General features: G+C 37.4%; 1 protein-coding gene across 1 annotated transcript in view; it reads left to right on the forward strand.

Moving 5' to 3' along the window:
* Positions 1-2590: 2590 nt before the first annotated feature.
* Positions 2591-27926, forward strand: part of LOC104157723 (thrombospondin type-1 domain-containing protein 4-like) — a gene marked incomplete at both ends in the record, with an annotated part of 41132 nt that continues 15796 nt past the window's right edge. The window contains one exon of the mRNA XM_009695205.1: positions 2591-2795. Within this exon, the coding sequence (XP_009693507.1) occupies positions 2591-2795 (205 nt within the window). The remainder of the gene's footprint in view (positions 2796-27926) is intronic.

Here is a 27926-nt window from a genome sequence, read left to right on the forward strand (position 1 = left end):
TAAAGATTTTTAATTTTTCTTTGTAAAACTGTAATTTGTTGCTAAATACCTGTTCTGTTGGTATGTAAAATGCATGAGGGCACTCTGCGTAATATATATCATTTATTTATCTCTTACTACTTAAGGTATTTATTCTCTTATTTATCTTAGGTTAGTTATTTATTATCTTATTATGTATCTTATTTATGTACTTGTGGTCTGTGGGTTTTTACTCATTGTCAGTTGCTGATTTCGGCTTATTAGATTCTTGTCTCCAGTAATTCTTTCTTTGTACCTTTCTCATTCATTTCTGTGAAAGAGCATTTAAACATTACAGGCACTTTTTGTGACACAGGCTTCTTTTACCCTATATGGGGAGAATTCTTAGTCAACATTTGACTAAGAATGATGTGAGTTTAAAACAGGTTTGATATTTATTCCCTACAAAGGAATCTCATTTGTACTGATTGGATGTGTTTCTTCTGTGAAGAGGAGTTCTGTTCAGACTGATCCACCCTAGTTCTGCATTATGGCCTCGATGAATAAAACAGACTTTTCTCTATTCTCCTTTATTTGCTAAGAGGAAGAAAATTGTATTAACCTGTGTGGGACTCAGTAGTGATGGGGAACACCATTAAACATCTATGCTAGCAATTCATATTGTAAAACACCTCATACTTGAAAGGATTCTCTCCATAAAACAACTTGCTGGCAGTGGAAATTTCCTGAAAGTCACTTCATAACATAGGCTGATGCTAAGTACCACTATGTTTCCATCCAAAAAAAAATATAGTGAAGGAAGTATAAATACTCTGAGCAAAATATCCTTCAAGGAGGACTAGTACAGAGATTAATCAGTCATTGGGCACAGCTGTCTTAAATTTAGATCACTCACATTTTTCAGATTGTTTTAGCAGGTCTGAAGTCGTGTTGTATGATTTGGTATAGTGGCACTTGTAATTCCTATGTTTAAGCAAATGCATTACTTTGTTAGTAATAAAATACATTTTGAGGCAAAACACAAAAATTGAACTCTTACATGAATTTAAGATTTCTGCCAAGCAATGCAAGATGTTAAACCAAGTGTTTCTGTTTGAATCCAAAATTTATTTGAAATCATGCAACAATCTGCTCACGCTAGATTTGATAGGGTGGAACAGATTTTTAGTTATCAGGTTATCCCATCATGAAACACGGAGTGCTTGGGAATCTTCATTCTTTTGCTTCATGACTACAAACAGGTATCATTGTCAAGCTCCATATGATCCTGGCAGCGATGAGTTAGATGGTTTTATCTGTGTTTCTTGGAGAGTCATAAAAAAGATGTTGGGTGTTAAATATTTATATTGGAACTAAGCAGACTCTGGCTTGCAGTTTTAGAACATTTTTTGCAGCAAGGGCCAAGCGTTAATATTGGGAATAGGAAAGAAGTACAGTGATGCCAAGGCTCAAGATACTCCCTATGTTGTAAGTTGGTGGTATCAAAAAATTCTTTTTCTTCCCCCTCTTGCTTGGATGTTTGCTTCCAGGAAGGACCATAAAACAATAATTAACCCTTTTTTCATCAAGAATTTTGCAAGAATTTGCAAATATTTTTGACAATTCGAAATAATAGAACAATACTCTGTCATTTATTTTGAACACTTTACATCAAATTACTACATTTCATAAAATATGTGATAGGCTTCTGTTCTACTGATTCCTGTAATATTTCATTCTCATCTAAATAAGAATGAGAAGTTCTTTTTTGCATGTGCCAGTTAATCATATAGCTATAGGCTATATAGCTTATAGCTATAAATATAGCCTAGATGATAAGTGTTCATCACAAATGTTATTTAAAGTCTGTAAATACAAAACAGCAAGATCAATGAACAGAAATGTTTCTGTAAAAGAGGAGATAGTCTCTATGGTATGTGCACTTTTAAAGTGCAGTAAGTTGGAAAGTTTTCTGGTTTGTGTCAAACCTTTAACATTTTTTCTGCCCTTTAATTTATGTTATTTTAATTTTTTTTTTTTTTTAAAAAAAACTATCCTGTCCAAGTGGGTGTTACTGAGTTGATGAATTTTCTACTCGGTGAACAGGAGGATCACTTCTGTAACTGTCTAGACACGGTATAAAGACTTTTTAGAAACCTCTTTTGGTGAGAATAGGTTCAGTGCTCAATTTTAGAGGAGATTAAGAAGTCACTTTATGTATAAAGTAGTTCTGCTTTTGTAAAAAACCTATTTTGGATCATAACAAAATCATAGCTCTTCACCTCTTATTCTGACTAACAGCTACAGGAACTATGTTGTTAAGAGATTCTTTTCTCTTAAAGAGGGTGTAATCAGCAGTGATCAATGCATTAGTGTTCTTTAGTGTGTTCTTGTATTTTTGGTAACAGGCTGTAACAACCTGTCGGCTAACTTGAAATCCCCAAGTCTGTGAACCCTCTGGGTTTTATTGCCCTTTTGAATACAGAAGAACAGGGAAGAAATTGCTGAAATGGTAATTCACAAAATCTTTTCAGGATTGAATGTTCTCTGAAAGTCATACTGTCCTCGGTTGTTATGTCCAAAGTCTGCAGATGTAAGAACTTGGAAAAAGAAATCTTATTTTATTTTGCAGAGCATTGGCTGTGACGACTATCTGGGTTCAGACAAGGTGATTGACAAGTGTGGAATATGTGGAGGGGACAACACTGCTTGCAAGGTCGTGTCTGGAGTTTTCAAACACACGCTAACAAATCTTGGCTACCACAAGATAGTGGAAATTCCTGAAGGAGCTACTAAAATCAACATTACTGAGATGTCAAAGAGCAACAACTATTTGGGTAAGTTGCATCTCAGTGAATAAAGCATTCTTTGTGGGCTAGTGCAACTGGGTGGAGGTTTTGCCAGGAAAGGCCTTCTAAGCAGTGTGAAGTAGATGTCAGGAACAAGAGAGGAGAAGAGAAGGGGGGAAAAAAGTCATTAAACAGGCGTTTTGATCAGAACTAACTGGCAGTTTATAATTCTGACTTGACAAACACCATAGACCTGTTACCATCTATTTCCCTGTCCGTTTGACTTTGCTTCGGTGTTTTCTATTAGTTGGTTCCACTGTGGTGATTATGCTTCCCACATGGTTAACCTTCTCTGAGCGATCAAGAATCCAGCCAAGCGGCATGCTCATTTATGTAAAGTGTATCAAGGCTGCTTGAGGAGAAAAGAGCATATTCTGATTGCCTAAAAATTTCAGTTCTTTCAAAGTGAAAGTATATCAAAATTGTATTGAGGTAATATGATATTGAAGTGGTAGCCACAGAATGCAAGGTCATTTGTACAATTGTTTATTCTGAACAATGTCCTTAATTCAAAACCATAGAGGATCCTGGAATATTTATATTAACATCATATCATCTTGTGGTGCATTTCTAGATCTGTCTAGTGTGCTGCAAATTAGAGACTATGTGGAATTTCTGCAGATCTATGTCTGTCTTTTGTGCATTTGTGAACCTGTCATGTTGTAACCTCTCATGTTGCCAGGTTACAAAGCTGTTAGTTTGCCTACATTTGTGCTTCTGTTTTGGAGCCAATTCTGCTGAGTGGACTGGAGAGGGATGAGTCGGTTAAGATTTGTAAAACCTGCTCCTCACCTTTTAATTTCTTTTCACCTGTCAGTCCATCCTTAGATCTATCTTAAAAATTACCGTAGCAAATAATAAAAATGGAGCTACATGAGGCCTTTCTTGCTAGCTTGGTGTAATTATTACTAGGACTATCTAGCTGTACTGGAAGTTTCAAATCCCAGTACTTTTCTTTGACAGCTGCTTTATCTCACCTCTGACTGGTAAGCATCTCAGCTACTGCTCAAGTACAAGAAGGGAAAGTGCTCATTATTGAATTGCTTCTCTCCTCTTTTCTGCTTTCTTCTCCTTAATTCCTGATGGAGCTGTAACTAGTTCTACAGAAACATTTGCCTGGAGATGGGAGTTTATTTTGGGGAACAGTCTGAACTGTAATGTGAACTCCATAATTTTACCAAAAAAGTGACTCTTCAAAAGTGAAGAAATAATAAGCTACCCAGAGTCCAAGAAAACCAAATGTTCTGGGCCTCCTGTAGGGTCATCTTTTCAGTTCTAATTTGTCCTGGTTTTATCCAAATGTATTTCTGATACATTATATATGCCTATATACACTAGCATTCATTTTTTCATGTGAACACTTTGTATAGTGTCCATCAACTCTAACTTGTTGATAATAAAATAAACCAGTAATTCCATCTAAAGAGCTTCCATAGGTACTTGTACATTTGGTAGAAAATAGGTGAGAACACAGCTTACTTGGCAGGACAGTGAAAGTAGCCACGTTACTAATATACAATATCACGGAGTTGAATGTAATTTTTCTGTCAGATTTACATGCCAGCATCTGAAAACAGCTGGCAGAACAATTCCTTTAACTATGTTAAAATGTCCTGAGACACTTGAACATTTTTGGAATGGGCAGGACAGAAATAGGGTAACATTTTTTGCTTAAAAATAACCAGGTTGTTGGCATGTATGGGAAAGTGGCAAAGTTTTTCTTTCCCATGCTACTCCTTGTCTCCTTATCCCCCGAGCTCTTGGTTTATGCTATCATCTTTTCTTTCATTTTCTTTTTTTTAATCCATTTCATATGTTTCATTTTAAAGCTGCTGGTATGGATTTAGTCTGCTAAATTTGCTAGCTCCCTCCCATGTTAGGAATTCTTGAGGCTGTAGTTCCAGCTAGAAGGACTCCGGCCTCTCTGCTTACACCATTACACAATAAACTTGGTTTATTGAGGCAGGTGAGTTGCACCAGGACAGGAATGAACATGTTCTAACAGATCAGAAATCTGAAACTAGAGAAAGGTTTATCAAGCAATTTATTGGACAAGTGAAACGGTAATTGAATGCTTGTTTTTTTGGCATATTGGTGGTCACAAATTTCTCACTGATAAAACAGCATTCAAAATTTAGACGTGCACATTTTTACAGAGCACATAATACTGGTAGAGCTGGGAAGCTTGAAAACTCACATCTGGTATTTACTGGTTTCTTTGTATTTATGGTAATAAGCAGAAGTCTTGAACTTCTTTTTTTAAAAAATAATCTTAGACTTATCCTTACGTTGCAGCAGCAACAAGAAAAACCCAGCAGCCATTCCTTTAAGCATGTAGTTGAGTGCTTTGCAAAACTGAAGTCTCATATCTCTGTTCTGTTGGAGTCCAGCTGTAGCCGTTGGAGCTGCTTGTAGGCAACATTCTTCTTGCTGCAAGGAACATTAAGTTAGTTGCTTTTTGTTTTCCTTTCACTTCGCACATTTTATGGTTTCTTCAATATAAAATCATAAGTTAGCTCAAGGTCACTAAAATTTTTTTAAAAGATGACAGCAGATGTTTCTGGGAATCTGGGTTATCCTGCTTGTCTCTGTTCAGGAGACTGTCTTGAGTTCCACGTGGTTTCATTAAACAATTTTTAGAAAGCTCCACACCTTTTCAGTGTTTTGTCAAAAGTACTAAGCAAGTAAGCAATCGGGAAAATGGGTTTCCACAAGGAAGTATTCCTATAGAATCAGGAGGTGCTGGAAAAAGCAGGCAAGAATGTGAGGTTTCTTACCCAAAGAGTTTCAAACTCAGCTAAAAGTCATCCAAACATTTGAAAGCTTCTCCATACTGCTTTTGTAAACTTTTTTGTAGTAATCTATTGCTCATTGTTGCAAAACCTATGACCTTCATAAGAAGCATAGTTCTAATAATGATGCTGAATATGATGGTAGCTTATTAAGGTTTACTAATTTTAAGTATTGCACTTTCATTTTTTGCACAGAAGTTGGAGAGATTGCAAAATAAAATTTATAAGTTCTTACTACTTGGAAACAATAAGCATTTGTTAAAAGAAAAAACATGACTGGTATATGAAGCTTTTAGTGCTTCTGGAATATGTTATTATCTGGGTAGTCAAAATATTCAGATTAAAGGAGACAGGCGATTTCAATGGTTGTTCAACTGGTTGTTCATGTAACTAGCTTTTCACAAAAACTACAAAATCACAGATTTCTTGTGCATCTAGTCATCTATACTATACTATTTTATTTCTGTATACTTTAAAAACCTTCAACAACATTGTTTCTGTTTTCTTCTGCTTATGTTTTCTTTTTTTAAGTGTTCTCCTCTTTTTAAATGAATGAATTTCATACAGCACAAACATAATCTTTTCTTCTCCCTGCCCTCCTGTCCAGTTTTGGACTGCTAATTAATAGCTATTAGTAACTATTAATAGTGTATTCATCAGTCTGTATATTTACTCTATTTTTTTTTTTACAGTTAGAAGCAAAAGCTAGGTATTGCAATTAGTTTTAGACTCTATAAAATGTAAACAAGGCTATAGGCTGTACAGTCCTGAGCTATGTACGGAATGACTTGCTTCTTAAAGTAGTTTTCAGCAATATTTTCTTACTGGCTGATGTGGCCATTCGGCAAGAGAACTGCTGACCTTGGACAGACTTTTCCATTGGCAGAGCACTTCTGTCACATGCTAGTCTTGTACAGAAAGGAGACAAAGACATACTTTTTATCCCACTGGTAATCATCAGCTGGCCAGTTCTCATACACTGAAATGGGAAGCTTGCCACTGAATTAAGTAGGAGCATAATACCTTAAATCAGACCAGTACATTACAGCACTTATGCTACAAAACATGTGGGTTTGAGTACAAATGCTCTAGCATCTTTGGGATGGGGTTTGGGATAATGGCAAAATTTTAAAGCCAAATGACATGAATCCAAACTGATTATTTGGATGGTGCTTTTTTGAATGTTGGGTCTTGAGAATGTAATTCAAAGAAGCTGATTGTTATCCATATCCATAGCCTCAACAGCAAGAGAATGTGATGCAAAGGAGGTATCAATAGTAAAAATTAAAATTTAGCTTAATAGAGGAGTGAAAGATACAATGGTTGAAAATGCATGCATTTTGAAATACACTTACCATGTGTAGTGAACTTACTCTAATTTGAAAGAGTCTGGTAATGTCCTGTAACTTAAGCAACAGTTTGTTTCTAGAGCAGCTGGCTGAATCACAGAATCACAGAATCGATTTGGTTGGAAGAAACCTCTGGGATGATCAAGTCCAACCTTTACCCTAACACCACCATGTCAGCTAGACCATGGCACTAAGTGCCACATCCAGTCTTTTCTTAAACACCTCCAGGGATGGTGACTCCACCACATCCCTGGGCAGCCCACTCCAATGCCCAACGACCCTTTCTGTGAAGAAATACCTCCGAATCTCTATCCTGAACTTCCCCTGGTGCAGTTTCAGGCTATGCGCTCTTGTCCTGTCACTGGTTGCCTGGGAGAAGAGACCGACCCCCACCTCGCTACAACCTCCTTTCAGGTAGTTGTAGAGAGTGGTAAGGTCTCCCCTCAGCCTCCTCTTCTCCAGGCTAAACACCCCCAGCTCCCTCAGCCACTCCTCATAAGACTTACCCTCAAGACTCTTCACCACCTTTGTTGCCCTTCTCTGGACTCACTCCAGCACCTCAATGTCTTTCTTGTAGTGAGGGACCCAGAACCAGACACAGTACTTGAGGTGCGGCCTCATCAGTGCCAAGTACAGGGGGATGATCACTTCCCTGGTACTGCTGACTACACTGTTTCTGATACAAGCCAGGATGCCATTGGCCTTCTTGGCCACCTGGGCTTACTGCTGGCTCATGTTCAGCCGGCTGTCGACCAGCACGCCCAGGTCTTTTTCTGCTGGACCACTTTCTAACCACTCTTCCCCCAGCCTGTAATGCTGCATGGGGTTGTTATGGTCGAAGTGCAGGACCTGGCACTTGTTCTTGTTGAACCTCATACAGTTGGTCTCGGCCCATCTATCCAGCCTGTCCAGGTCCCTCTGCAGAGGCTTCCTACCCTTCAGCAGATCAATACTGCCACCAACTTGGTGTCATTTGCAAATTTACTGAGAATGACCTCAATCCCCATGGCCAGATCATCTATAAAGATGTTGAACAGCACCAGCCCCAAAACTGAGTCCTGGGAAATCACTGCTAGTGACCGGCCACCAACTGGATTTAGCTCCATTGACCACAACTCTCTGTGCCCAGCCATCCAGACAGTTTTTTACCCATCGAAGTGTCCACCTATCTAAGCTGTGAGCAGCCAGTTTATTTAGGAGCATGCTGTGGGAGACGGTGTCAAATGCTTTACTGAATCCAGAGTCATATGACTTTGAGATTCAGTTCTGCAAACAGTACCAGACGTACTGCCTGCCATCGTTGGCGGTTGATGTTTAGGAGGTATCTCATGAAAGGGAAGTATATACATTAGAGTTTTGACAAGTCTCTTAACATTTTGTGCCTTACCTGGATACTGTTTACTACAAAGATGTCTTAGTAAATTTATTTCATTGCTAATTGTAAAGCTCTTTACAGTTCCTTCAGGGAATATATTCTGTATTTCAGTTTTGGTTTTCATGGAATTAAGTTATTTCAGCCGCTAAAAGAGATAGGGAGATCTTTGGATCTAAACCATTTTCCCTGCTTTATGTAAAATGATATTCTGCTATTCTAGCATCTCCTAGTAGCACATGCCAGTATACAGTATTTGTGATTAAAATAAGAGTTACACATTAATATTTTTATAAACAAAAGTCCAAGAGATGTTAATAGCATTCTTGTGAATATTGGTGTATCTGAACATGAATATGGATTTAAGGAATTTCTCATATGAAAACAGTGGCTGGTACTAAAGGGTCAGTGGAAAGATTCTCTAAAAAATATTTTGATTCCGTATTCCCTGCAGCAGATAACATTCAAACAGTATGTGTCATGATGAAATATTGTTAGCAGCTCTTGAACTTAAAATAACATTTTGAAATCAGTTCAGATATCCAAATTTACAGCAAATAAAGGAGTTAGAACACTAGGAGAGAATTTAGAAGATACATTGTTAGAGGCACTGCTATATCACATGTGATCATACGAAAAGTTTTATAATTTATATATTAGCAATTAACTCATTGATTTCCTTCATGTGATGCTAATTAGTTCAATTAATACACTTAAAAATATATTTTTTTAAATTGCTCTTAATGGGTTTTTTATTATTTATTTTTATACAAGATTAAACATTTCTGTGCCAAAAAGTTGCAACAAATACTATATAGTAATATGGAGAAGAGAGGATATGTGTTTGAATTTTCAGGACTTGGAATGAACATGCAAGAAAATGCCAGATGAGGAGAGTTTTTCTGTTTTCTCAGTTACTTTATATACAGAGGATCTGCCTATAATAAACTTCTGTTGCTGTGCTTAGGTGTATGTTGGGTTCAGTGGCTGTCCCAAACAAGTAGTGAGAGCTCTCAGTTCACCATTGATAATTCTTACATTTCTGTTCAGAAACAGAATCTGCCATTTTTTCATTTGAGTTTACGAAGTGCTGCAGTCCAAAACTATGCTATTATGTATGTTTATTGTGATGGACTTGTGAAACCCCCACAAGGACTTCAACGTTCTATTTCGTATGGTGTTTATTATTCATTGAGTGCATCCCTGTATGTGTCAGTGTATGCATTAGAGTTGAAGTGTCTCTCTCACATGTACAACTTACTGAATGAATTACTTATAAACTATGTAATTGCAATATCGGGATTAGAATAACTGTTTTTTTTACCTTTTGTCCTTGGTCCTCTTGCCTGTTCTCTGCTGGAGTTAAACAACAAAGACATTTCTTTGTACAGATGACAGTGTGCTCCAAACTGTGAAGAAAAGATTTAAGGAATCACTTCTTAAAATAAACTGAAATTAGGCACAGCAAGTTCAAACCATAAGGAAATTTCAGAGTAAATTATTAATATCTGAAGAGGCACTTAGAATCTCTGTGTAAACTTAACCAGAACATTTTGAATAATATTCCTAAAATATGCTTTTTATGATTAGGAATCCTAGCAAATCTGTTCACTCTGTTGTGTAGTTATTTCGTGAATACTGAACTGAAGAGTCAGGAAATGGTACACAGAAACAGGAATAATGTGATTTTTTTGGAAAATGTTTGCAAAATCAAGCATTCCTATAAAAACATGGTAATGGTAATATCAGTTGATAACTCCTGCTTCTTTGCTTCTGCCTTATCTTCTTGTCTCCATGCTCAGTCTGTTCCTTCACTGCTTCAGATTTTACTTTTGGTTAGATATTTTCTAACTCTGCAAAACTGGCCATTAATAGAAGCTTAACGAATTTTTGGCCACCTCAGAAGTTTTAATTCTCTGTCAGTTTTAGAAAAGATCTGATGAGCAGAGAAGATTCTGGTTTTTTCCACTTCACTTAATTCAGTTTAGTTATCAGTGGTTGCTTAGTTGTAGATATATTGATTATCTGAATTTATAATAATTTGAATTAATTGCTTTCTGCATGGCCATACTTTAATTCAAAACTAACACAGGTCTATTAAGAGAGTTGTCTTTCTCAACATGGATTTAAAAGCAGCCTCAGTACTGAAGTGTCTGATGCTGACCTATTCAGGACAATGCTTTTCCGTGACTGTTGCACAGAAACTGAGTCTGCTCAGACAAACATTCATTTTTTAGCAACTACCCAGTCCAGTGCATGTGAGTTAATATTACACTAGTTGCTGACCGATTCACTTCAGGATTTAGGTTTGGACTACATATGCTAGCCTGGGACTTTCAATGGACTGCATTTCATTAAGCCAAAAAGTATAGTATAGTATTGTGGTCAGCTGTTTGTGGCAAAACTTGTTTACATGGGTGATTTTTGATTATTTCATGGTCTTCCTCTGCAAACTATAGTTTCAGTCAGTGTGGGGCCTACAACCTACTCTTCTTTTGGGTCGTGATAATTACCTTTAACATAGCCAGTCTGGCTACCACATTCTGTTTGGAGGATTCAAGACAATGGTGAAGAGGCATGAGGAGTCTCTGTTTTATGCCTGGAGATGACAGAAATCTTAGAAGCATATTCTATCAAGAATTTTTGGGGCAATCTGAGTTTGAATCTTGCATTCTGTGGTCATATTCCTGTCACAAGGAGCATGGTTTTTCCCTATTGAAAAAGTCATGGCTTGGATGAAGTGTTCACTGTGTTACATTTAAGAGTCTTTGTACTTTCTTCTGTATACTAATTGCATTATTGATAATATTCTATTTATTAAACCATTCCTTCCTAAAAGGTAATGCTAGGTTACAGGACAATTGAGATTACTGCTTATGCTTTCTAGCCAGGGTGGTGTGTGTGTCACATGGGTTAGTTCATTCCGGAATTTGGAAGGCTTTTTGTGTGGTGTTGCTAGATAAACACCTAGGACACACAAAGCCAGGGAAAGCGTAGGATCTTTCTCTTGTAAAAGCCTTTACAAGGTAATCATTTTTGAAAACAGTATCAGCTTATCATTGAATTTAAAAGAACAAAACCAGAAAAATCCAGGACTGAAGAATCACAGTGGGACAGCTTCATCTAAGGTATCGCATGGGAGGCAATCTAAAATCCACTGTGGTCACTCCTGAGGATGTAAAGGGGGTTTCACTTATGATCTGATACAGTGTTACTTGAAGTCTTTGCAGGTTATGTCAGTATTTGACCTTTGGAATTCAGCCTATATTTGAGGATAATGCATTTGTAGATAAGTTACCAAGGAGAATAAAGACTGTTTTGCATTGCTTCTAATGCAGAACGGTTAAAAACTAATAGGAGTCGGTATATTAAGACAGATAGAAATGTGCAGTAACTATCTTTCTAACACTTCTTACCTGAAGTTCATTACTAAGATGTCTGGTTCTTCTTGCAAACACACCTACATTTACATATCCTTTGAATAATTGTCCTTAAAATAGTTTCAAATTGATTTTCTTCAGGGAGAGTTTCTTTCGCTAAATGAATGTTCGTCTTATTGTAGCCAAGATGTATTACTTGGCTAGGGTGATCACTTACTAAAACCCTTGAAGTTGTTAAGACTTTGGATGAAATTCAACCCTAGTGTTAATGAATTCAGCTCCACTGAATTCAAGTTGCACAAGAGTCTTACCTAGTCTAATGACCTGTAGTTGAACCAGAATATATCTAGGACATTAGTCTTTGCTGACTATATATTTTTTCAATACTAGTGTTGCTTAAATAATTAAATTTTAGAGTTTCTGGCAAGGTTATCTTATTATAATAAATTCCAAGGTGACCTTTTCCCTTCTGGCTTCGTTAAACAGCCAGCTAATATCTAACACTCTGTATAGTGGTCTGTGGGGTTCCAGGCACATTTTGAAAACATACAAAAGAAATGCTTTCTCAAAAGCTGGCTTATTCCTTTTTATATATTAAGTGGTGGTTCTTAAAAAAAAAAAAAAAAAGGCAGACCATGTTACTCATCTGGGCGATGGGAAGTGCTCTTTCCCCTGGCCTTAGGAAAGTGGTTAAGTCTTAATGGCTAGGTTAACTTCTGTGTCACAGCTTTCCACCACTGTCTTAGGAAACAGTCTTCTGTATGTCGCTTGCCATTGGTGTTTTCACTTACGAGCTTCTAAATTAGTTTCTCCTTGCTTGCTGATTGCGGGAGGTCTGCTGAGAGATAGCTGTAAGTTGGGATGCTGAGCAAGAAGCCTGCGTGCCTGGCCTGGGAGACTGATGGCTTTCCATCTGGCCTGAATCTCAAGGAGAGTTCTCTGCGTTGCTGATTTTCCAGGTAGAATCATAGAATCATAGAATCATTTGGGCTGGAAGGGACCTTTAGAGGTATCTGGTCCAACGCCCCTGCGGTGAGCAGGTAAATGGCTTCCTGGCCTTTTTCTTCTTTTCCTGCTGCATCTTGAAGAAGAATATGAATATCTCTTTCCAGTACCCATTGGCTAGGCTTTTTGGCTCATATCTGCTCACTGATGACAGTGGTTATGACCAGTTTTGGAACTTACAGAAATCATGTTTTCATTTCTTGCATTTCCTAGTTCTGTCATCATTTTACAGAGGTGTTGTTATTTTTTTGTTTATTTTTTTACCATTTGTTTGTAAGCAATGTTCTTATAAAAACAACTATCACTACAGCAGTGCACCAACTGAAGCCTGCTGTTGCTTTGATGATCTGCCCTGTAAATACAGCATCTGAAGAACAGCCAGCAACAATGCGTCCCACTGAGGTGCTTGTTTCATAAGTTCTGTATTAGAGGAATTTTCTTTCCCTTCTCTTGAAATATGGAAAGGTTGTTTCAAAAGGAAGGGAAAGGGATAAAGAGAAGTATGCAAGATAGTGAAAGGAAACTCAGAAAGGCTGATTGTTCAGTTTGACTTGTAAAGCACCCAGCAATCTGGTTGCTTATATAACTTTGCAAACTCCCTTGGCCTGGAAGCCTCTGGAGAACTGACTCTGCAAGATTTTCAGTATTTCCTGCTTCTTGTCAGACCCCAAAATCTTTAATTTCAGCCTTTCTCACAGTGTTTTGATTATGCTTCCAGTTATAGACAGAATCAAGGAACTTGAATGCAAAATTTCAAAGAAAATGCATTAAAAAATAAAAGAGGTGAGCTGTTTGAACAGTTTTTATTAATCTGAACCCAATTAATGTGAAATTCTTAGATCTCAAAGCTTTAGATTATTTTTGTCTTCTAGTTGATGACCAAACCATCAAATAGTCTGCATGAAAATACTCGTTTGAATGTTGGGTTTAGCACACAGTGTTTGGAATATCAACACATGGTTTATTCAAGGCTTCTTAAAAAAAAGCTGAGCTTTTCAGAACAGCATGTGTCAATTGAGCATCTTACTATGCATACATTTCATGGCACGGACCTGTATTCAGTAACATGGATTACTCTCTCACTAATGCAGCTGATTTTCTGCTTTCACTCTATTTTTCCTTTGTCTCTAAGATGGCCAACAAGGGACCATTTTGGAAATGTCATGTACTGTTTGGAAGTCATTAGCTTTGTGAGTTCATTAAATTCCTTCATATGTAATTTGTTGCCCAGTTGTCTTCTTACCTGGAGTAAACATAACTTTGTCTAAAGATGTTCTTTTTTAACATTGTGGTCAAGGTGTAGTGATCTTACTTTGCTAGTCATGACTCCCATACAATACTTCTCTCCTCTTACTTCTACAGATTTTAATTCAAAATGAATTTTGTACTCTTGACTTGGCTATACATAAAAAATGACCAGTGTCAGTCCAAATTCATAAACTATGAATAGGCAAACTCCCAAATCACATGAAAACACATTTCTTCCTTTTCTTGCCAAGAGGAGAGGTTTTTACTAATTTAAATAGTTGTTTGAATGCTACACAACAGAATTTAAGAAAAAATGGTTGGGAACCTGGTTTCAATTGTCATAGATATTTCCGTACAGCATTCTTTGATTCCCTAATCTTATTTTATTCTGAGCAAAATTCTCTTTTGGATGGCAAAAAACCTTTCTTTGTTCCTTAAGTATCCCTTGATCTCGTCAGATAGAATGTGTTCCTACATCTTTGTCTGATTCTGTAAAAGCAACATATTTTTATCTTTTTTTTTTTTTGCTGTTGCTTCTCTTATTTCCCTTTGAACTTCTCGTTTTCAACATTTTTGTTTCCTACCCTTTTAAAAATCTCTTAGTAAAATAATCACCCAGTAGAAATTCTACATGATTAGTGGCTTCATCGTTGGATCCAATAAAGAGATTTCATCTGCAGAGAATATTTTTATATTGCAGCATTAAATTCCAAAAGAAATCCCAGTCTTTTCTAATACACAATATATAGGGGGATTTAAAACTTGATTTATGGACTGTGTGATTAAGTTAGTCAAGGGAGATTAAACTTTATCCTTTATTTCTTAACTTGCCCAGTGTCTTTGTTTTCTATTGAATATTACTTCAAACACTTTGTGTCAGAAAAAATTGAGTGCTTAGAAGCCTTAAAGACCCAGTCTTCCTCTCATATTTGTACCCATGGCAGCAGTAGTTACCCCACGGTCATGTCTCTATTTATTTTACATACTTGTGTTATAATCAAACTGCTGGAATTCTGTAGATTTTGGTAGTGTGGCTGAGAGTTCTGGATCAGGTGACTGTCTGCTGTGAGATGATGAACTTGTTTTTAGTGAGCTACTTGTACTTAGCAAAGGTTACCAGCTCGCACTGCTAATCTAGACATGTCTTAGGGACCCTGAGATAGAAAAACCGAGTATCTATTGACCATCGGTACCCACAAAATGCTAATAAAGGGATTTATTAAGGGCGTGATAGTCCAGCTGCAGCTAATCTGCATTAAGAGGTTAATAACTCAGTCCATCTCATTCACCTACACCAGCACTTCTCTTGAAGAAAATGCCCAGCTTTGAGTCAGCATGCAGTCAGTCGGCGTAAGTGTTTGCTATGGCACGAGGCAGCTGTTTCCTCTTCACCTCTAAAAGTCCCTGTCTGTAGCTGGTACAGAGCAAGGAACATCTGCATGTAACTTAAAATAAGGATTCTATGTAGCAGTTTCGCTGAAATGATGGGAGGTAAACCTCAGGGAGGAGCAAGAGCAGGGCTGTTCTGTTGAGCAGGAGGACTCTCACCAAAACATGGGACCATTTAAATGATAAGCAGTACCAGAGCTTTGGAAAACTTGGGAAAGAGATACATTTGTATTGGCAAGAAAAGGCCCAATCATTTGTCTTGTAAATTGCTTGTAAGGACCTAAGGCAACACGTCTTAGTGTATAATGCGTCTGCAGATGTTCAGTCAGACTGCAGAATAAAGGTTCCTTCAATAAGTGGAATTATAAGTTTACTGTTGAATTTCTGTCATAACACTTCATCACTCTCTTTTAGGTTCATATTCCAGAGGACTGGGGAGGATTGATTTTTCCTTAAGTGTCTGGCAGAGCTCATAGAGGTTGTTATATATCCAGAACAATAGTTCCCTCTGATTTTTTTTTTTTTGATTTTACCAAATATTTTTCTTTCTTTCCCCAAGCCTAATTAATGCAGGGGAAGGCCAAGCCATGGGGATTGGTTTGAGCTTAAATTTACATCATAAACAGACAACACCTTTCTTTAGTTGTCTTCTGCCAATTAAAAAAAAAGACAGAAGCATGATGCAGTCTTGAATTTGTGTTAAGAGATTGTAACTTTCCAACATCATAATTTTCTGTTGCATTTTTAATAAAGTGGACTTTTGAAAAAAATGTCTCCAATGTGTCAGCTGAAAAAAGCATGTAATCTTAAGAACTTAGCCGTTTCTTCAGACTGTATCTATTGAAGCAATGAGAAATTAGTTTTTCCTGTAACCCTTGTCTCTCTTAATAGCACATCACAGTTCATGCCTAAAGCTTTTGAGTCTCTAGTTCAAAACAGTTGTTCATGAATTGCTTTGAAACTGTTCGTACACTCCCAATGAGCAACAGACCTAGTTTATTGTTAACTACCAGCAGTTAGCTCTATTAGAGAGATAGGTATGGTGTATTGAAACTGCAAAGTCTATCAGTTAGTTATAGGCATAAGTTCACTGGTTTATGAATGAAACAGAAGGTTGCTTCCCTGTGGCTCTTGGTGTGCGCTCAATTCTGAGCAGTTGTGCAGAAGACAGATTTTGGAGAACTGCAAAGGAAAATACAGGATTTTATTCCATTCTGTTACTTTGTGAAGAAGTGTCATGCATTTGTAATTTAGTACGTTGCCATGAACCTTGTAGGTAGTTTAATTTAAAAAGATAAACATGGGAAATTCTGTTAATGTGTTCAGATTAACCTTGAATTACCTTGTACTGATGGTGGCCCTTTGGATTGCTTCTTTATTACAAACTGCATGTGGTAGTTCATGTGTCAGGAGAGGTGTGTACTTGGAACCCAGGGAGAACTCTGTCTGATGACCATACAACAAACAGAAGTAGTATTTTCACAAGCTGTTTAGGACGGTGCAGCTTGCATCTTTGTTCTTTGCCTTTATTTGTCTTCAGTTAACAGACTGTGAAGTGAGCATACTAACAAGTAGAACATGATGTTAGTGTTCTATTGTAAAATAATACTGTAAAAATAAAATTGTAAAAATAAAACCAGACAATTATTTTGAATATTCAAACACTTAAGAAAACAGCAATATGACTTTGTGTATGCACCTTGGAAGATGAACATTATTTTGTATTTATTGAGAATCAGGTGAGTCTGACGCCTTAGGATGTTTGATACGCTATCCTGCCAGAGTCATGTTCCTGAGTTAGATTTTGTTGGCTAAAGTTGAAAGTTAAACTGAGAAACAAAGCAAATAATTAATCTTAAAATTCACTGTTCTCTGTTGGTTTTCAGTTTAGAATGTGTGCTATGTCCTTAGCATCTCCATCTCCACTGCATACACTTTTGAAGCAAAGATGAAATCAAATGGAATAGTTTTGTTCCCACCTTGGAAAGTCTCTAAAGATTCAGGAGGAAGAAACAGGGAGTGTGAACGGGATGTAAGCATTCGCATTTTATTTCAGTATCATCCCTAATGCAGATGAAGCAATAGCAATTTAACACTTCTCTGGAGGTGAATGGATGAAGGCTTTTTTCAGTCTGTTAGCTTCATCGCTTCTTTTAAGCAGAAAACAATGGTAATATGGTCAGGATTCCTATGAAGTCCAACCAAAATCAGGCATGTTGAAACGCAACTAGGCTTCAGAATTAGTTAGATGCATCTCCATTGGCCTTAATTTTGCAGGTGCTGATGAGTACTCTCTAAAGAAGCTTAGAGACCCTCAACTCTCCTTAGTATTAAGGAGTTAGTAAGCTATCTGTTAGATTGTAAGGCAAGAATCTACAACTGAGTGCTGCATGTCAGAGCAAAGGAATACAGTGACAGAGCTAATATAACATTACTATGTAATGCAGTCTAAAATTCTCTTTAGTATTTCCTTAGTATATTTTGTGTATTCATCTGAGGATGCAGATTTTTCTGGTGAATTTAGTGTCATTAGTCATGGACTAATGCCGCTTTCTTTTTCACTTGCTTGCATTGTACCATTTTCATTTACTATCTTTGAGTTTTCATCATGTCTTAGAGGTAGAATGAATTAACAAGACTGAACAGTAAGCACTGACTATAACATCTGCTCATCCACGAGTCATCTGTTGCTCCTTCATTCTGGTATACCTATGTCTTAAAATTGGTTCAATATTGTATATGTAGAGTCAAACTCCTGTTGGATTTAGATTTTAACAAGAACTGATAACTGTTACACATTGCAACCTGCTTGTGCTTTTTCTTCGCTTCTCTAGTATAAAGCAGACATCCTGTGGCCTTCTTCCTTTGAAACCTGAAAAATAGCTTTTAATGTCTGAGTTGCAGTTCTCACCTCTTGTTCTTCTCTCCTTCTAAGGCAGTTCAGCACCACCACTTGCAAGGGTCAAATTTCTACTCTCCCTAATGGTGGAGAATAATGGAATAGTGGAATTCTTTAAGCCTGAATATGTGCCAACTCTGGCAACTTAAAACCTGAAAAGTACACTATGTAGATGAGGTTTTCAAGCAAATGTTTAATGTTAATGGTAATGGGTTTAATCGGTCTAAGGTGCTTAAGAGTCTGAAATACAGATTCTGTTTGGGCATGTTGTGCATCAGATAAATTATACTAATCTTTCGCAAAGTATTGGGTTTCACAATGGAGATGAAAGTGAGGGTGCTACCAAAGGTGTTCCATATTTGTATCTCCAGCAGAAATGATGGTGGAGTCAAGTTAAATATTTGTTTTGAACCTCTTGACTGTCATGATGGCTGGCTTTCTCAGTGTCCACATCAGTATAAGGAAAATCCTAGAACTGATCTGAGGGAATGCAATAACAGGCCAGACCTTTCATCTTGTGCATGGTTTAGCATACATAGTGCCTATGAGGATAAGCAGAGACACCTAGGTTTCTCATTCTTTGAAAGGCTCCCAGACTTGAATAGATCATTAAGATGTTCCAAAAGTATTTCAAGACACTGCCTTTCAAAATTAATATTAAATAGCAGTGTAGCTGTTTAGCACTTTAAATCCATTCAGTATGGTAAATAGTTCCAGAGGGAAGGTGGGAACAGTGACTAAAACTTTTTGCTGTGCAAGGCTGCCCTCCTTCACCTTCTCTTGGTGGTGTTTTCTGCTGAAATTCACCTGTGTATGGGTTTGTATTTCATGCCTCCACCCAGAGTTTGGCTGTTGAAACAAAAGCTCCTTGATTCTTTGAAAAAATAGTCACAGAAAGTGCTTCTTATCTTCAAAGTGTTTTTCTGACATTAATTAATTGGATCCTCAAGATGCTGTGAGCAGGATAAGGAGCAGCCTGAAAATGCCCATTAAACACTCCTACTGCAATGAACTGTATTAAACACTTTTGGAGCCTAGCTGGATCAAGTGTTTTTTCTACTGCCCAAATAACTTTAAGTGTTTGAAAAGAAGTGCACAAAAATTAAAAATGCTTTTGAACTTTTGGCAGACTTTTATGCCTACGTGCTTGTGGATGTAAAAAAGCTGCTGTTCAACCAAGCAGGGGCAGATCCTCAGCGGCTTGTAAATTACAATGGTGCCATTGATTTCATTGGAACTATGCTGCCTTAGACGAGCTGAAAGGCCCGGCTCTTTGCATTGGAAGTAAAGCAATATGTAGTAACACCTGATTTGAATAAAGAGCTTTAAAACCTAATAACAATAATTGTAATAATACTGTAATGAAGATATGCTTGAAACACATGGAATAGATTTCGTGTGAGACAGTCAAGAGAACAACACATTAAATGAATGGAAAAGAAAGGCAAAACAAAATAAAGTCATTGGTACTTGTGGATATATCCTAGTATGAAAATGGAAAATATTTTATCTCTCCACTGAATTACCAAAAATTCCTTTCTCTCTCAAGTGACCATTATCCTAAACTGTATCTGACAGTAAGTCATTGTAAAGAGAACCGATTTGTGTTTTGGTATTTAGGGTGGGGTTTGTTTCTGTCTTCACTGAAGTTAATCAGGAAATGCTGTTAACCACTGAAGTTACTCTGTGGATTTTTGGTAGAATTACAAATGAAAAATATGCAGTGTTGAACTCACTGGACTTGGAATATGTACATATCAATATTGCCCAAAAAGATCTTTAATATTTACTTCATATTGTCAATTCGTGGCCAGATATTTTCCCTAGGAGTTATGGTCCTTAAATAATGTAAGCATGGTATTCAGTTTGGAAATGAAATAATTGTTAATCAAGTAGGCTGTGACCTTGGAAACACTGAAACAGGGATTGATTGAAAGAAGACAGATAAATATGTCATACTGAAGACTCTGAATAGTATTTCAGTCTGCCTATTTAAATGAGAAATGTTACCTTCACTGTATTGGATTTGTGGTATCTTCCTATTTTGTGTAGACAGAAATGAACCTAAGAGATGGGAGAAGAGCTCTTGAATAAATTACTCATCTGTTATGTTTGATATGTTACATAAAGCTGAGGTTGCAGTAGCATACTGTCTTCTTTGGTCATTCGCAACCAGGGTGACAGCAGGGATTTTTGTAGACAGCTCGGAGTGCAGCAGTATTTCTTGGTTTTGAACAGGTTTTAACATGGATATGTTGGTGGCTTCCAGGCCTGTACATGTACGTGCAGAAACACAAATTGAGAGACTACAGCTTTTGGGCAATAGGTATAGAAGATCTTCATTCTCCAGAAATTTAATCCAATTGTGTGTTGCCCTTTTTCTGCTGCTTTAATATTCCTACCCTGCCTGAGTAAGCATTGGAAACCATTATTGATTATTTATTGGTACATTGAAGATCTGATGCAGTTTACAGTATCAGCTGGTGGATAAAGTGCTGAGCTTCCTGCCATACTCAAAACTGAGAGTGGTGATAGAAGTCTGCATCCCAGAGTGATTAACACTAAGCCCAGTTTTGATAAGGTGCCTAGCGTCCATCTTTTCTGGAATGTAATAACTGAAAAAAAGGTGTTAGAAAGCCTTACAACCTTTCTTTTCACAATGCATTAAGAAGTGGGAAGAAACAGTGTGTTTACATGATGTATTTGAGAAAAGTATTGAACAACTGCTTTGACAAAAAAGAAAACTCCATTAGCTGATCAGCAGGGCAGCGGTAGTGAGCTTCAGAGAATTTCACTGTTCAGAGAAGAGTATTTGCTGCTTTTTGGCTGTGTGTGCTATGCCAGTGAAAGCCTTTATGTGTGTTGCTCAGCCAGTACATTATTTATATTGCAGTGGTTTGCAGTATTACTCTATGTCGTTTTTACTTTGGCTTTTTTTGCTGGTTGGGTTTTTTTTGTTTGGTTAGTTTGGTTTGGGTTTTTTGTTGGCTCGTTGAGGTGTTGTTTTGGTTTTGGGTTGGGGTTTTTTTGAGCAGAAGAGACTGTCAATGCAGATGTATGCGATGATTTTATTGCCTTGAGCGGAAGAGACGTTATTGGATCAGCTGGTTATGGTTTCTTTGCATGAGGTAGGCAGGGTTTGTGTTGTAGTTTAGATTTTTTTTTGGCAGCTAGTATAGAAACAAAAAATGAGTAAATAGAAAAGAGATAAAAGGGGTGGAGAAAGTAAAGGAAAGAAGATGCTAATTGAAAGGCAGTATAATGGGAAATACCAAAACCCATTCAAACAAAAACTTGCTCAGCCAATGCATTCTTTAAAATGCTAGGGAGAGTTTTAACCTGGATTTATATGTCTATTGAAAATCATCAAAGAAGTATCTGTGGATTGCTGCTTGCTTGGATTGGTGATAATAAACTCTGATAAAGACTTTTTTGGTTCGTTAATTGGATTGAACTTATTTTGTGCATTTTTTTAAACATAGATGACTCAATAGCTTTATTGAATGACTGTTTCTCAAATTCAATTACTTTGCAAACTTTGGCAGTTACTACCAGTCCTGCTGTGTGGTATAGAAAGCAGTTGCGTACCACATGCCTGGCCTCTAAAGGATCCCAAAGCCTCTCCCAAGTTTGTGTAGTTGACCCTCTTTAGCTTTCTTCTCTCCAAAAAAAAAAAAAGTTCCTAGGTTTTTGATCAATAGTTAGGCCATTTCTGTATTTCATTAGTCAGGAATAAGAGGTGAATTGGAAGATGCATTGTATGCCTCCAGTTTAACCGTTGAAATTAAACAAAGGCTGCACAAAGAGCTTGGTTGGTGAAGTAAGAACCATAAAGAAAAGCACTGTTTTAAAAAAGGTTCGTTTAGTTTACTTGAGCTGTTAGTTCCTGGTTGTCAGCAAGTTTTCAGTGGTGCTTCATCATTAATATTAATAGTATAACAGCAGGGTAGCTATTGAACTAGTGCTTACATGGTTAACTATTGGAATCAATGCTGTGCAGCATAAAAAGGCTGCAGGTGGAATGGATGTGTTGGGTGAAATCCTTTCCTGTTTGAAGATGAGGAGTGCTTTGCCAGTGACCTCCATACTACAAGGAGGTCACCTGACAAACTTGATTTTCAGTGCTGTGTAGGCAGAGGTCAGCCTGAATGAAGAAGGGGACTGAGCAGAAGGAGATCTTGGATCTTTGATTCTGGATCACTTGGGCTATATATACTGGAGAAAAGAAGATGGAAAGGGGGTTGTTCAGCAGAAATTACTGTGCAGTACAGCAAGGTTTCTCCCAAGCCATGTCCTTTCCCACTTCAAAGCAAACAACCAGCATACTTTCACCCTTATGTTACATTGCAGGAGAGAGTGGGGTCAGGCTTTCCACTGGCAGTGGCTCCCTGATACAGCGTGAACATTCTTCCAAGACAGTTCCAGCCACTTTGATCTCATTTTGTTCCCAGCAGGATTCTAGACTCTGAGCCAATGTGTTGAGTGGCACTCGATCCCAAGATGGCACTTGAAGTCAAATTTGATTGCAGAATTATACTACAAGGCATTTAAGGATCACAGTACATGCAGATAAACAGCTTACCCACCAAAGCAGTGTAGCTTGCTCTGTTAACGTATTAGGGTACGGGAGGGGATCTTTAAGGTACTTGCTCAGTGGAATACAATATGCATAGAAATATCAGTGCTTTGATTTATGACTTGGCAGTGGCCTGTGAATGTAACCGTTTTAAATTATGGCCATCATTTTGGTCTAGTCCACAAAGAACTGGATTAAGAAGATTGATTTCTCTATATTATCAGAGAGAGGGTAAATACGTTTTTTGACTTGGATCAGATTGAAATAGGTCATATAAAGTTAAAGACTTTGTACTCTGATAAGAATCTATGCTATCATTCAGTAGCATGAAGTATTTTTCTAGACATGTTTAACCTGTTGCCATTGCAGTAATTATTTAGTTTGTGTTTATAACAGAAAGCCAATTTAAATTACTTTTGGGAGGGTAGATATTTAACAATCTCTCTACTCATAGACAGCATTCTTAAAAAGACAGACTTATTTATCTCAAATATGGAAAAAATGTTCCCACCTGAGTATGAAACTAGGTGTACTAGATGTACTTTTACAAAAAACTAAATTCACTGTTAATCTAAACAGTGTGAAAAATGCTGTCTGAAATGCAGAAAAAATAGATTATGGATTATATAATTTGTTGTTTAAACAAAAATTAAGACTATAGCTAATCACTTTTTATAGTTCTGAAAAAGTGATACTGGAGAAATTCCATTAAAGGGAGAAGATAGAGCTTATCAAACTTTAATAAGAATTAATCAAAGACATAAAGACAAGGGTTTTTCTAAGGTGGAATTGTAAAGGAGAAATAAGAAATTTGCTTCTGAAATGTTGAATATTTAGTGTTCAGCATGATAAATTCATTGTCATATTTCATGATTTAGGAGCATAAACTTAGCCTGTTGTTGCTATTGAGATTCCTGTAGCTCCTCTGGAAAATCTGGGCCGGTATTAATCTGTGTATATAACAATCTCTGCTCAGAGTATTGATCAGGAGAGCTGTGAGACTGGAAGCAGAAAGTCCAGAAGACCAAACTTGAGAAATACTAACAACTGTCTGCAGAGCAGTTTGCAAGACATCTACTTGCACAGTGTAGGTGGAAGAAAATAAGTGACTTCTTGATTGAAGAAGGAAAAAAACACTTTCTTGATATTTATATATTCTTTCCCACATATGCTTGGAAAACTTTAATGTAGTTCCTGATGGCAAAATAGTGATATAGTTTGTACTAGTGATACTTAACTCATTTTCTTCTATTATCTCTTCAGAATCTGGACTCCACTGTTTTATCTATGCTGCAGACAAAATACTGCTGTTAATTAGCTAGACTTACTTAGTGATCTGAGGATGGACTCACAACTTGCAAATCTATAATTTTTTTCTATGTTTCTATGACAAAGTTTGATCAGAGAAAACTTTTGTTTCATTAGCTTAATAGGTAGCTTGGGAATAAAGAACCATGATAGAATGAGAAGTGATATGCTGAATGATTTGTATTTGGGATAATCTGGTGCTTCTTTTCATGAAATAATTCAGTCATATTCTTTGTTGTTCTTGGACCAATAAAAATCATCAACAAAATGAGATTATTTCCATTTTTGTCATGTCTATACGTTTCTGGGCTTACAGCCAGGTACCAGTTGTGTGTTTCACATGGTTTGATAGCTTTGTCAAATAAATATCAAATCATTTCAGTCCCAGAACATCTTTTTTATGTTTAAATGTGTGGACTGACATAAACAATAACATGTGTGAGACTGCCTCGAGCCTTTATAGCCAGAAAATAATGTACAAGAAAATGGATACCAATGCTGAATTGACTTGCTGTATTTCCAGCTTTCCTCTGACCACCCAGCTAATTGTGCCAGGAATTCATCTTCTGGCAAAATGTTCTCAGGTAAATGGAGACAGCCTTTCACTGGTGTATATATTATTTTTCTTTGCTAAGAGCCAAATACTCGGGAGGATCTGTACTAAATTAATGTTATTTTAAGCTTAAGACCAAGGTTTACTATGCTGTTGTCAGCTTTTATTGGAAGAGAGCATAAGTGAAGAATTGAACGTTTTTTCAGGACTGAATGTGGACAGTGGAACTAAGTCTGGTTTAGTTTGTGACCTGTATCCTTACTGTAACGGCCACTGAATTAATTAAAGCTCCTGTATCCTTACCATAATGGCCACTAAATTAATCAAAGCCAATCCTCTCCCACCCATAATAACCTCTGATCTCTCTGTGGTCTAGTAACTTCAGTGTCCGTTGCCAGTGCCCTGTTCAGATCTACCTTGTGTGCTGGCCCTGGTTCTAAACTCTGCATATGCTGCTGGGCCGGCTGGCTGGCCTAACATTACAGATACCTGTGGGCTCATCCTCTAACCTGCTTTTCAGTAGGGGAAAACTGTTCTACATCTCTCCTCTATCCTGTTGTCATCATTTGTTCAAACGTTGCTTTGAGACTTCAGCACCTTTGTCAGACTTGCCTGAAATCAGATACTAGGTTTGAAAGCCCTCCAGAGAGTGGGAATGACAGACATGGAGCCAGAGGAATTCATGTCTAAACTAGAGGACCCAACAGTGCTTTGCAGCTCACACATCAGAGTGGTTTGAGTTACAGTATTCAACTTTACCACACAGAGCATCCAAAATTCTTGAGAAATTCCACTTGAAATTCAAAACAGTTTAGGAATATTCATTAGGTCCAGTTTTTCATTGCAAGGAATTAAAGCTATTTAGCAGACAAAAGAAGCAATTTTAATTCCTTTTACTTCAGCTTTTGATTCTCATGAGATGCAGTGCTGTGTTTGTGCAGAGATGTCACAATCTGCTCTTTTAACTTAGCTGTCTTACAACTATTCCAGTTCTTGGCAATTGTCAGGAGTGCAAGGAGGTACAAAACATTTTTTGTTACGCCAGTTGGAGAAAAGAGTGGGGTATTTGCACATGTGCATTTCAGTAATCTGGCCCTTGTGACTGAAATAATGTCTAGATTAGAAGATAATTCAATTGTATTTTTCCACCCATAGGACTTACGCCAAATGTGTGCTGAGTTTCTGTGCTGGGCAAACCAATGTCTAGCTGAGCTGTGCCAGAAGGCTCAGCTGTCACGTTCAGAGCCATTAGCAGCCGGCCCGATCAACTCCTGAAATGGAAGAAGCAGATTCTAACTGAAGTTATGTAGCTAAGCCACATACTGTAATCTGCAGGTTCAGTGGGAGTTGCATAGCTAAAATATCACATGTGACATTGGAAATGTACCCCTCCTGGAGACTGCTAGTCCTGAATGTTGATTGTTCTTTCTAAATACTTGATTTGCAGCTATTGCCAGTGAAGAGTTCCCGATGTTACTGAGGGATGGTAGGAAATATGTTGTTAAAAATTCAAGCCATCCTTTTTCATTGGGATAAGACTGAAATTCTTGTTAAGCCTTATAAGAGCTGAAGTTCTGAGACTGCCACTTAGAAACCTGAACCTTAGTTATGCCCTGCCTTCTTTAATGAAAGAAATTAAGGATATATAAGTAAGAATGTGCAAAGAACTTTTTGAAGTTCTGTATAGAAAAAAGCCCACAATTGTGAGTTACGCTCTGCTGATCAATTCCTATGTCCTTCTGAACCACAAGAGTTCCCTTGAGGTGCTGTATTTCCTAAACCAAGAATAGTAGATGTGCAACTGTGTATACATTTAACATACTTTCTCTACAGATACAAGACATGCATGATTGTTACTCCATTCCTGTGGGTTTTAGTGCTGTCCTTTATCTTCTCCTCATTTAATATCACTCAGTCCACTGCCAGCCCTTCTGTGTTTCCTCTTCAGCGTTTTTAGGAGAAACTTGAACAATGGTAAAATTATATACCATTAAAAACAGCAGAGTACTTACACTGACTTTAGTGGAATTGGGAATTCAGTCATTTCCTCCTGCCCTTTCAACTCAAGGGAAATTTCTGTGCAAGTTAAAAGAGAGTTTTTTATAGACTATTTTAATAGTATTTCATAAAATGTATTTGAGTTATATAACTGTAGAGAAAGTCTAGGTAAAATAAATGGAAAGCTCATCATCCTTTATCATAACCTGTCATTGTGTAGATTAATTAAGTCCTTTTAGTTTAGTTCATTTGCAGAATTAGTAGGAAACCTACTCATTTTCACTGAAAGATTGGAAAGATTCTTACCTTCACCAAATACTGTGCTGGCCTTTTGATAACTTGTCTTTTACTTCCCCTCCAGTATAGAGGATTACTCACAAAATACAGTGACTGTATTTAGGAGTGATGTCATTTCTTACAGGATTTTTTTTACTCATTGGGGTCCGTACACTTTGATACAAATTGGGAATCAAAACACCCTTGATGCAGAATTGGATTGTTGTATCTTTAATTGTGGTAACAGTTATTGAGATTCTGACACAGAGCAACATTTGCATATATAGTTAACAGCTATACTATTAATGCATCCAGACTTCCCTGACTTTAATAAAGCCTATCATGCTAAAGAGGACTAAACAGGTTTATTTTTGTGCTAGAGACCTCATAAACATAATACTAACATAAAGATGAACCTCATCTCTGTTGTTTCCTCTTATTCTTTCGTTTGCTTTCCCAGTAAATATTAGTATGTCCTACAATAAATGCTTTTAGAAACTAATTGTATGCTGTAGGTAAGCTATTTAGAATTGTGTCTCAGCATTTGGGAGTATTGCCTCTGCATAACTTACTCCCTATGGAAAGCATGGGAATCATGTAAGTATTATGAATTCTGTACTTATGAATAATTATAGAATCATAGAATGGTTTGAGTTGGAAGGGCCCTTAAAGATCATGTAGTTCCAACCCCCCTGCCATAGGCAGGGACACCCTCCACTAGACCAGGTTGCTCAAAGCCCCATCCAACCTGGCCTTGAGCACTCCCAGGGATGGGGCATCCACAGCTTCTCTGGGCAACCTGTGCCAGTGCCTCACCACCCCACCACGAAGAATTTCTTCCCTCTTCCAGTTTCAGGCCATTGCCCCTGTCCTGTCACTCCCTGCCCTTATAAAAAGTCCCTCCCTAGCTTTCTTGTAGGCCCCTTTAGGTACTGGAAGGCTACTCTAAGGTCTCCCCAGAGCCTTCTCTTCTC

The sequence above is a fragment of the Cariama cristata genome, unplaced genomic scaffold (genome assembly GCF_000690535.1).
Source record: "Cariama cristata isolate BGI_N322 unplaced genomic scaffold, ASM69053v1 scaffold4280, whole genome shotgun sequence".
In the NCBI taxonomy this organism is placed as follows: Eukaryota; Metazoa; Chordata; class Aves; order Cariamiformes; family Cariamidae; genus Cariama; species Cariama cristata.